Below are 11,749 nucleotides of genomic sequence, written 5' to 3'. Positions count from 1 at the left end.
TAAAGATAGAAGATGTGTAATAAAAAGGGGGAGTAGTTAAATCTTTAATTCCAGGAACAGAGGACCCTAGGACCATCAAGATGGAAGAGCACGAGCAGAGTGTGGGATCCTAACTACAGAAGCAACAACACTAGAGATGTGTGTTGGTAGGCAGGAGGCTGCCTTGTAAAATGTGTCCTTTGGTCATTTAAATGAATATATATTTTCTGTGCATTTTGTGTACATAAAAAAAAGAGAGAATAGAGGCAAATACTGTTACTCAATGGTGCATGGAGGGGACTGTAATCATTGCAATAAAACAAAATGCAGTTGAGTGTAAAACTGATGATCTGCCCTGTAAACTATCACTCAATTTACAATAAAAGCTTTCAATGAAAAGAAGATAAAGAAGAAGAAAGAAAAACTTACTATAAAACTATGGAAGCCAGGACCATATTATACCGACAAAAGGATAAATATATAGACCTGTAGAACAGAATTGAGAGTTCAGAAACAAATTCTCTTATTTACTGTCGACTGATTTTTTTACAAGGATGTTAAGACAATTCAATGAAGAAAGAAGTCTTTTCAAAAAAATTATGCTGGGACAACTAAATATCCATAAGCAAAAGAAAGAATGTCGACCCCATACTCTGTCATATACAAAAATTAACTCAAACTGGATGAAATACCTAAATTTATGTGCTAAAACTATAAAACTCTTATAGAAAACAGAGGTATAAATCTTCATGACCTTAGATTAGGCACTGGCTTCTAAGATCTGACATCAAAAGCACAAATGACAGCAACAACAATAAAAACAGATAAATTGGACTTCATCAAAATTTACAAAACTTTGTATTTGAAAGGGCACCATCAAGAAAATGAAAAGACTCAACCACAACCCTGAAACCAGAAGAACTACATGGCTTCCACTACCAACAGCTCTGAAAAGAATCCCATTAGACAATCCAGGATAGAATATGAGAAAAATGTGGAACAAAATGCAAAATCATTAAAAAAAAAAAAAAAAATCAGGCCAGACTTATGGGTCAGATCAAGACTGTTGGAACCCAGGACACTATGGTCTTTAGCCATCCTTCAGATCTGAAAATGAACTCACCCCCGTGGCTCAAATTTCAGTCAGACAATAGACAAGTCTATAAGGACACCAGTATGGCTAGGGAGGTACAGGCTTCATACAATAATCAACCACTTGAAATCAAAAGGGCAGTTATCTACCCAAGGACAAAGTTCAGAAGTGCTAGAAAAGAGCGAAGAATGGAAACAGGAAACTCAGGGAGAAAGTGGGATAAGTACAATGTGGGGACTGCAATCGATGACATGAAATAAAATGTTTTTGAATTTGTTCATACGAAACTAATGGCCTATGCTGTGACACTCTACTCAATTCACAATAAAAAGGTTAAAAAAAAAAAGGAGGGAGTGAGGGAGACAGAGAAAAAAAACGAGAACAACCCACAGAGTGGGAGAAAATATTTGCAAATCATATATCTGATAAAGGAATTGCATACAGAATATATAAAGAACTCTCACAACTCAGTAATAAGAAGACAACACAATTTAAAAACGGACAAAGGATCCAAGTACACATTTCTCCAAAGAAGCTATACAAATGGCCAACAGGCACATGAAGAGACGCTCAACATTATTAGTCATTAAAGAAATGCAAATCAAAACCACTAGGATGACTACAGTTTACACACACACACAATGGAAAATAACAAGTATTGGCAAGGATTAGAGCACCTGGATCCCTCACACACTACTAGTGGGTATGTAAAATGATGAAACCTTTTGGTAAACAGGATGGCAGTTCCTCAGATGGTTAAATGTAAAGTTACCATATGACACATCAGTTCTAATCCCAGGTATAAAGTTAAGAGAAATGAAAATATACACCACACTAAAACTTGAACACAAATGTTTATAGCTTGTTGTTTTTCTGTTAGGTGCAGTCAATTTGGTTCTGACTCATAGAGACCCTATGCACAACAGAATGCAACATTGCCCGGTCCTGCATCATCCTCACAATCATTGTTATATTTAAGCCCATTGTTTTTGCCACTGTGTCAATCCATCTCATTTTGGTTTTCCTCTTTTTTGCTGACTTTCCAACATTATGCATAATGTTCTTCTCCAGGGACTAGTTCCTGCTGATAACATGTCCAAAGTATGAGAAATGAAGTTTCACCATCCTGGCTTCTAAGGAACATCCACTGCCATCTCTTCAACAGATTTGTTTGTTCTTCTGGCAAGCCATGGTACTTTCAATATTCTTCTCCAACACCATAATTCAAATGCATTGATTTTTCTACAGTCTTCTTTCTTCATTGTCCAACTGTCACATGCACAGAGGCAACTGAAAATTGAGTCAGGCACACCTTAGTCCTCAAACTGACCTCCTTGCTCTTGAACACTTTAAAGAGGTCTTGCACAGCACATTTGCCTAATGCAATACGTCGATTGATTTCTTGGCTGCTGCTTCCATGAGTGTTGATTGTGGATCCATGCAAAATGAAGTCTTCTACAACTTCAATTGTTTCTCCATTTATCATGATGTTATTTATTGGTCCAATGTTTACAGCAGCATTATTTATAACAGCTAAAATGTGGAACCCACCCAAATGTCCATCAAATGATGAATGGATAAACATAACGTAGTCTATCAATACAGTGAAATATTTAGCCATAAAAGGACTGTAATACTGATAGATGTTTACAGTATGTCTGAACCTTGAAATATTATGCCACAAATTATATATTCCCATTTATCTGAAATGCCCAGAAGAGGGAAATCTATAGAGACAGAAATTAGATTAGTAAGTTGCCTAGAGATGGAGAAGAGAAAGGTGGAGGGAGAAAAGTGGGAGAAAAGGGGAAGGGATTACTAGTGGGTACAGGGGTTTGGGGAGAGTAATGAAAATGTTTTAAAATTGTTGTGATGATCATACAACTGTGTGAAGAAACTAAAAGCCAGTGAATTGTACATTTGAGATAGGTTCATTGTACATTACACAACATGTCTCAATAAAGCTATTATAAAAAAGAAAGTTCAAGTAATAACTTTTTAAGAGCATGTCTACTTTATAAAGATCTCAACTGCACTCTTTCCTCCTTGTGGTGGTACCATGAAGTCAGTTCTGATTCATAGCAGCCCTATATAGGGTTTCCAAGACCGTAAATCTTTACTAAGCAGAAAGCCTCATCTTTCTCCCATGGAAACAGCTGGTAGTTTCGAACTGCTGACCTTGAGGTTAGCAGCCCAACTCATAACCACTTGTTGTTGTTGTCAGGTGCCATCGAGTTGGAACTGACTCATAGCGACCCCATGCAAAGCAGAACGAAACAATGTCCGATCCTGGGCCAACCTCACTACTGCTGCCACATTTGACGCCATCAATGATGCCACCTGGCTGATCCATCTTGTTGGGGGGGGTCTTCCTCTTTTTCTCCGACCCTCCATCTTACCCAGCATGACATCCTTCTCCAGCGACTGGTCCCTCCTGACAATATGTCCAAAGTATGAGAGACGAAGCTTAGCCATCCTGGCCTCCAAGGAGCAGTCTGCTGCACTTCTTCCAAAACAGATCTATTGGTTCTTTTGGCAGTCCATGGCACTTTTAGTATTCTCCTCCAACACCACAACCCAAAGGCATCAATTATCTACGATCTTCCTTATTCACTGTCCAGCTTTCGCATATGAGGTTACTGAAAATACCATGGCTTGGGTCAGGTGCACCTTAGTCCTCAAGCTGACATCTTTGCTCCTCAACACTTTAAAAAGTTCCTGTGCAGCAGATTTACCCAAACAGAGCATGGGAACACTGAATGTTTTAAAATTGGGAAAGGTGTGCGACAAGGTGGTGTTCTTTCACCATACTTATTCAACCTGCATGCTGAGCAAATAATACGAGAAGCTGGGTTCTATGAAGAAAAATGTGGCATCAGGATTGGAGGAAGACTCATTAACAATCTGCGATATGCAGATGATACAACCTTGCTTGCTGAAAGTGAAGAGGACTTGAAACATTTACTAATGAAGATCAAAGAGCACAGCCTTTGGTATGGGTTGCATCTCAATGTCAGGAAAACAAAAATCCTCACCACTGGACCAATAAACAACATTCTTATCAATGGAGAAAAGATTGAAGTTGTCAAGGACTTCATTCTTCTTGGATCAACTATCAACACTCATGGAAGCAGCAGTCAAGAGATCATAACCACTACGCTACCAGAATTCCTTTTGTTTCTTGTTGTTGTTGTTAAGTGCCATCAAGTCGGTTCTGACCCACAGCACCCCTGTATAGGGTTTCCAAGGAGTGGTTGGTGAGTTTGAACCACCAATCAATCTTGTGGTTCAAACAACTTTGCAGTCCAGCGCATTAACGCACAGCACCACACCAGGACTCCTTGTAGTGAAGTTAATTATTTAATATGGCCCTTCTAGCTATATTTCTCTATGCTGTGATGTATTATAAGCACTAACTTGTGATTATGGTCCCTTTTGCAGTGAGCTGTTAATGAGGCAGGATTAAGGATTAAGGTTTTGTGCCCATTCCAAAGAGAGGTGACCCAACGGAATGCGGAAATCTTCGGACAATCTCTTTGATATCTCAAGCGAGTAAAGTTTTACTAAAGGTAATGCAGAAACAGCTACAATCATACATTGACAGATGTATGGATCAGCTATCAACACTCACGGAAGCAGCAGTCAAGAGATCAGACGATGTATTGCATTAGGCAAATCTGTTGCACAGGAACTTTTTTAAAGTGTTGAAGAGCAAAGAGGTCACCTTGAGGATTAAGGTGCGCCTGACCCAAGCCATGGTATTTTCAATAACCTCATATGGATGCAAAAGCTAGACAGTGAATAAGGAAGATTGTAGAAGAATTGATGCCTTTGAATTATGGTGTTGGAGGAGAATACTAAAAGTGCCATGGCTGCCGAAAGAACCAATAGATCTATTTTGAAAGAAGTGCAGCCAGAGTGCTCCTTAGAGGCCAAACTTCATCTTTCATACTTTGGACACATTGTCAGGAGGGAACGAACAGTCGCTAGAGAAGGATATCATGCTTGGTAAGATAGAGGGTCAGAGAAAAAGAAGACCCCCGACGAGATGGATTGGCATTGATGGACTCAAGTGTGGCAACAGTAGTGAGGTTGGCCCAGGATCGGGGTAGTGTTTCGTTATGCTGTGCATGGGGTCACTATGACTCGGTTCTGACTCGATGGCACCTGACAACAACAACAACAACAAGGATTAAGGTGGAACTAAGGATTAAGGCCACCATTCACCTGTCAGTTTGTTGCACTATGTTGATTTCTGTGTTGCTTTGATGTTGGAAACTCTGCCACCAGTATTTTAAATATGAACAGGGGCATCCATGGTGGACAGGTTTCAGTGGAGATTGCAAATGAAGACAGACTAGGAAGAAGGAGAAGCATACCACTTCACTTCGGAAAGGTTAGTCATTGAAATCCTTACAAATAGCAGTAGAACATTGTCTGACATATTGCTGGAAGATGAGCCCCTCTGGTTGGAAGGCACTCAAAACACAACTGGGCAAAAGCTGCCTCCTTAAAGAAGAGTTGACCCTGATGATGCGAACAGAGTAAAACTTTGGGGACCTTCATTTACTGATGGGACACAACTCAAAATGAGAAGAAACAACTACAAACATCCATTAGTAATCTCAACATGGAAAGCACAAAGTATGCATCTAAGAAAATTGGAAGGGGTCAAAAATTAAATGGAACACATAAAGGTCAGTATCCTGGGCATTAAAAGAAATGACTGCCATCGACTTGATTCCAATGCTAACAACCCTGTGTAGGATTTCTGTGGCTGGAACAGAATCTTTACAGGAACAGAAAACTTCAACTTTCTCCCATCGAGTGGCTTATGGGTTTGAACTGCCAACCTTGTGTGTAATTAGCAGTCCAGTGCATATCCCACTAGGGCACCTTTAGTGAGCTGAAATGCACTGGTATTGGCTATTTTAAATTGGACAATCATATAATTTACTATTCTGGGAATGACAAATTGAAGAGCGTTCATCGCCACAAAGAACATTTCAATATCCATCTTGAAGTACAATGCTGTCTGTGATAGGATAATATACATATATCTACAAGGAAGGCCAGTTAATAGCACTATTATTCAAATTTACACACCAACCACTAAAGCCAATGATTAAATTGAAGAATTCTACCAACTTCTTCAGTCAGAAATATACTATACATGCAATCAAGATTCATTGGTAATTACTGGAGATTGGAATTCAACAACTGGAAACAAAGAGAAAGGAAAATATGGCCTTGGTGATGAAAGGATGTTGGAGAGTATAGGATAGAATTTTGCAAGACCAATGACTAACTCACTGCAAGTACCATTTTTCCAGCAACATAAAAGGTGTGGACCTCACAAGATAGAATACACAGGCATCAAACTGACTACATCTGTAGGAAGAGATGGTGGAGAAGCTCAATTGCATCAGCTGAAACAAGGCCAGAGACCTACTGTCGAAACAAGGCCAGAGACCTACTGTCGAGCAGACTATTGGATGCTCATATGCAACTTCAGGCTGAAGCTGAAGAAAATTAATACAAGTCTACATAAGTCAAAATATGACCTTGTGTATGTCCCACTTGAATTTAGACACCAACTCAAGAACAGATTTGAGGCATCAGACACTAGTAACCAAAGACCAGAGGGGTTATGGGATGGCATCAAGGACATTATACATGAAGAAAGAAAAAGGTCATTAAAAAGATGGGAAAGAAAGGAAAGACCAAAGTGGATGTCAGAAGAGACTCTGAAACTTGCTCTCAAATGAAAAGTAGCTAAATCAACTAGAAGAAAAGATGATGTGAAAATACTGAACAAAAAGTTTAAAGGGTAGTTTGAGAAGACAGTCTAGGATTATAATGAAATGTGCAAGGATCTAGAATTAGAGAACCAAAAGGGAAGAACATGTTCAGTATTTCTCAAGTTGAAAGAACCGAAGGAAACATTCAAGCCTTGGGTTGCAATACTAAAGGATTCTATGGGCAAAATATTGAATGATGCAAGAAGTAGCAAAAGAAGATGGAAGGAATGCAGAGTCACCATAGCAAAAAAAATTGGTCGATGCTCAGCAATTTCAAGAAGTAGTATATGATCAAGAACCTGTGGTGCTGATAAAAGAAGTCCAAGCTTCACTGAGGACACTGTCGAAAAGCAAGGCTCCAGGAACTGATGGAATACAAACTGAAATGTTTTAAAAAACTGACACAGCTCATCTATACCAAGAGAAATCTGGGAGACAGCTACCTGGCCAACTAACTGGAAGATACCCATATTTGTGCCAATTCCAAAGAACTATGACCCAAAAGAATGTAAAATCATTGAACAATAGCACTAATATTTCATGCAAGTAAAACTTTGCTGAAGATAATTTAAAAACAATTGCTAACAGTACATCGACAGGGAGCTACCAAAAATTCAAGCCAGAGTCAGAAGAGGACATAGAACTAGGAATATCATTGCTGATGTCAGATAGATCTTCGCTGAAAGCAGAGAATATTAGAAAGATGTTTACTTGTACTTTTTAAACTACGCAAAGGCTTTCGATTGTGTGGATCATGATAAGCTATGGACAACATTGAGAAGTATAAGTATTCCTGAACACTTAATTGTGCTCATGAGGAATCTGTACATGGACCAAGAGGCAGTTGTTCAAACAGAACATGGGAACACTGAATGGTTTAAAATCAAGAAAGATGTGTGACAAGGTTGTATTCTTTCACCATACTTATTCAACCTGTATGCTGAGCAAATAATCTGAGAAGCTGGGTTCTATGAAGAAAAACGTGGCATTAGGATTGGAGGAAGACTCATTACAACCTTTGATATGCAGATGATACAACCTTGCTTGCTGAAAGTGAAGAGGACTTATACTACTTACTGATGAATATCAAAGACCACAGCCTTCGATATGGATTGCACCTCAATGTAAAGAAAACAAAAATCCTCACCACTGAACCAATAAACAACATTCTTAACAATGGAGGAAAGATTGAAGTTGTCAAGGACTTCATTATTCTTGGATCAACTATCAACACTCACAGAAGCAGCAGTCAAGAAATCAAACAACATATTGATCAAATGATATATTATTGCATTAGACAAAAGAACTCTTTAAAACGGCAAAGAGCAAAGATTTCATTCTGAGTTCTAAGGTGTTCCTGACCCAAGCCCCAGCATTTTTAATCACCTCATATGCGTGTGAAAGCTGGACAATGAATACAAAAGATCTCAGATGGATGCTTTTGAATTATGGGATTGGTGAAGAATGTTGAAAGGACCAAGGACTGCCAAAAGAACAAACGAATATGTGTTGGAAGAAGTACAGTCAGAACGCTCCTCCTTAAAAGACAGGATGATGAGACTTTATTTCTCATATTTTGGACATACTATCAGGGAAGACAAGTAGCTCTGGTAGCATAGTGGTTACAAATCGGGCTGCGAACCTTAAGGTCAACAGTTCAAAACTACTAGCTGTTCCGTGGGAAAAAGATGAGCTTTTCTGCTCCTGTAAAGATTTACAGCCTCGGAAACCCTATACAGGGTCGGTATGGGTTGGAATCGACTTGACGGCACTTAACAACAACAACAGCATGTTGGAACTGACTTTATGGCATTTAAAAACAACAAGGAGCAAGGATGCCCCCACTTTATTAGAGGGTGTGACTCAAGTCACCATCCCAAGTTTTCTTTGCTGGTGTGATCTGATCCCAATATATAGGAATGTGTGGACAAAGTTCACTCCCTTGCTCTAGATCCTGCATCTGACTCATCTTTGCTGGATTTCCAGTTTGGGGGACTTGTGGTCTGTTGCCTGACCTGATTCCCCAGCTCCTGCAGCCTCGTACATCAACAGCCTGTTGTCTCACCTGCCATCTTGGGTTCCTGAGTTCCTGAGACTACATGGGTAAGGAGAACCCTCCAGACTGACATCTAAACTACAGATTTGGGACTTGCCAACTTTGTTGATTGCATGAGTTTGTAATTTCTGTGAGATGTCGCAGTGTCTTGCAGAACCCTGAGACGTGAGGGACGGGAGGAGTGGTGGTGGCTATCAGGGATTATGGAGTGGTGTAACATATTGGAAAATTTACATAGAGGGGTAGTCTCGTACTAATCGCTCAAAAAGAAATTCTTCTTGCTCTCCTATAGTATTTGATGAATGAGCAAGGGTCTATTTGCTTATCTCTTGCTTCTCTACCCATCCCCAGACAATAAGCTCCGTGAGAGTTGAGGCAGGAGTGGCCTTGCTCACTGATGTCTCCCTGGCACGCAGCACAGGAACTGGCATGAAGAACTGGGCAGAAGCAGAGACAAGGAAGCTGGGGTGATTAGGGTACAAAAGTGTCTGCTATGTTTCTAAACTGTACATTTCACCTGCACCCTCTAGCACTGACTCAGTCTGGAAGCCAAGAACACTTACTGGGCTCTGTGGCAAGAGGCTGCTACTGGTCTCTTGAGTACTTGGAGGTCGACTTCCACTTTCCTCCAGTGGCAAAATACCCCTCCGATCCAGCACACTGAAGGGCCAGGAGACAGGAGAGTTAATAATACACTTTGTATTCACCCACCACCCACCTACCCCACTGAACCCTGTTTTGTAGACTGGAAAACATAAGCCTATCCTTTGGCAAGATAGCCTAATCCTTCCTAGCTTTTGCCTCCAATCTTCCAGTCACTTTTTTCCCCACAAAGCAAGGAACACTGCATTAACCAGGGAACAAGCAAATGAAATAAGAACACAAGATCCATCCTTCCAAAACAACCATTCATGGTCTATGGTCTATGGCAGGGGTGGGGAACATTTTTTTCTGCCAAAATTTATAACATGATTCATGGGCCATACAAAATTACCAGCTATATTTAGTCAAACATTTAATTAACTCACCCCTAATATGATGACTAAGGAGCTCTGGTAGCGTAGTGGTTACGAATCGGGCTGCAAACCTTAAGGTCAGCTGATCCATGGGAGTAAGATGAGGCGTTCTGCTCCCGTAAAGATTTACACCCTCGGAAACCCTGTACAGGGTCGCTATGGGTCGGACCCGACTCGATGGCACTTAACAACAACAACAATATGATGACTGGAGTCCTGGTGTGGAGTCCTACAGGACAATGCGCTGGACCACAAGGTCAGTTTGAGCCACAAAGTTCTGTGGTTCAAACCCACCACCTGCTCCTTGGAAACACTACATAGGGTGGCTATGAGTTGGAACTGACTTGATGTCACTTACTAACAACAACAGCAATGTAATGGCTGAAACTGAGGTTGTCTTGGCAGGGCCAGACCAAATGCATTTGTGGGCCTTAGATGGCCCTCAGGCCAGACATTCCCCACCCCTGGTCTAATGTATGTAAATATGGTACCAAGGGATGGTCCCTGGGAAGACCCATTTTCTGATAGGCGGTTATGTTTAGAAGAATGCATCACACCAGCTAATAGGGGCCAGTTGAGTACCTCATCCCAAGAGCCCAGAACCTTCTAACCCCAAGTACCTGGGGGGCAAGGGGCCACAGAGCACTTCGCAGCAGTTCTTCACGATGTTACCATGACTGTAGGGATTCTGGACACGATTCTTCCCTGTCCATGAACCTTTGATCTGTAAGAGAAAATCCAAGGCTTACATTCAAACTATGCTTAAAAGATACAATGTTGACACAATAAAAACTTATAATAATAAAAAAAATTACAACATTGAGACAAAAAAATCTTCACAATAGAATGAGTGATAAAACGCAGGTAACTGAATGATAGGTATGAGTTGTATTTTAAAAGATATACATAAAAAAAGATGCATAAACAAACATGAGAACAAGTCTTGAAGATGATCAATCCTATCACTAAAATGATCTCTAAGAGGTACAGTTAGAAGGACTGACTTTCTAATTTTTGCTCATCTGCATTTTCTGATTTTCTACAATGACCAGGGATTCAGAGATCATTGTAAAACACACACACACACACAACAAAATGATACAAATATTTACTCAGTGCAACCGTTCCAAATCCAGAGACCTCAGCTAACATTTAAGGACCTGTGAACAGCTCAAGACCTTGGACCCATGCAAATTTTTTATCTCTTTTTCCTAACCACCTACAAGACATACAGCTCCAAACAAAGCACTCTTTCTCTTACACACACACACACGCACACATACATAGGGAGTCCTAGCGTGGCACTGCAGGATAATGTGCTGGACCACAAGGTTTGCAGTTCAAACCCACTCTTGGAAACTCTATACAGGGTCGCTATGGGTAGGAACCAATTTGACGGCACTTAACAACATATATATATATAAATAGAGTCCAGGTATGTCGCTGTGGATTAATGCACTGGACTGCAAGATCGGTTTGAACTGCAAGGTCATCAGTTCAAGCTCACCAGCTGCTCCTTGCAAACCCTTATACAGGGTTGCTATGAGTCGGAACCAACTCAATGGCACATAACAATAATTATATGCATGTATCTATATATATATATACATAAGGAACTCTGGTAGCGTAGTGGTTACAAATTGGGCTGCGAACCCCAAGGTCAGTAGTTCAAAACTACCAGCTGTTCCGCAGGAGAAAGATGAGGCATTCTGCTCCCATAAAGATTTACAGCCTTGGAAACCCTGTACAGGGTCGCTATGAGTCGGAACCGACTCAACGGCACATAACAACAACAACATATATA

At 40.4% G+C, this 11,749-nt stretch overlaps 1 protein-coding gene across 1 annotated transcript in view; it reads right to left on the bottom strand.

Annotated features, from left to right (window-relative positions):
• Positions 1–11,749, bottom strand: part of ZDHHC9 (zinc finger, DHHC-type containing 9) — a 60,606-nt gene that overhangs the window by 6,578 nt on the left and 42,279 nt on the right. Inside the window, exons 9-10 of the mRNA XM_006862834.1 lie at positions 10,566–10,669; positions 9,493–9,589 (exon numbers count right to left, since the gene is read on the bottom strand). Of these exons, the coding sequence (XP_006862896.1) occupies positions 9,493–9,589; positions 10,566–10,669 (201 nt within the window). The remainder of the gene's footprint in view (positions 1–9,492; positions 9,590–10,565; positions 10,670–11,749) is intronic.

Source organism: Chrysochloris asiatica, unplaced genomic scaffold (genome assembly GCF_000296735.1).
Source record: "Chrysochloris asiatica unplaced genomic scaffold, ChrAsi1.0 scaffold00051, whole genome shotgun sequence".
Classification (NCBI taxonomy): domain Eukaryota; kingdom Metazoa; phylum Chordata; class Mammalia; order Afrosoricida; family Chrysochloridae; genus Chrysochloris; species Chrysochloris asiatica.
Note: the sequence above shows the minus strand (reverse complement) of the source record. Positions and strands in the feature narration are given on the sequence as shown.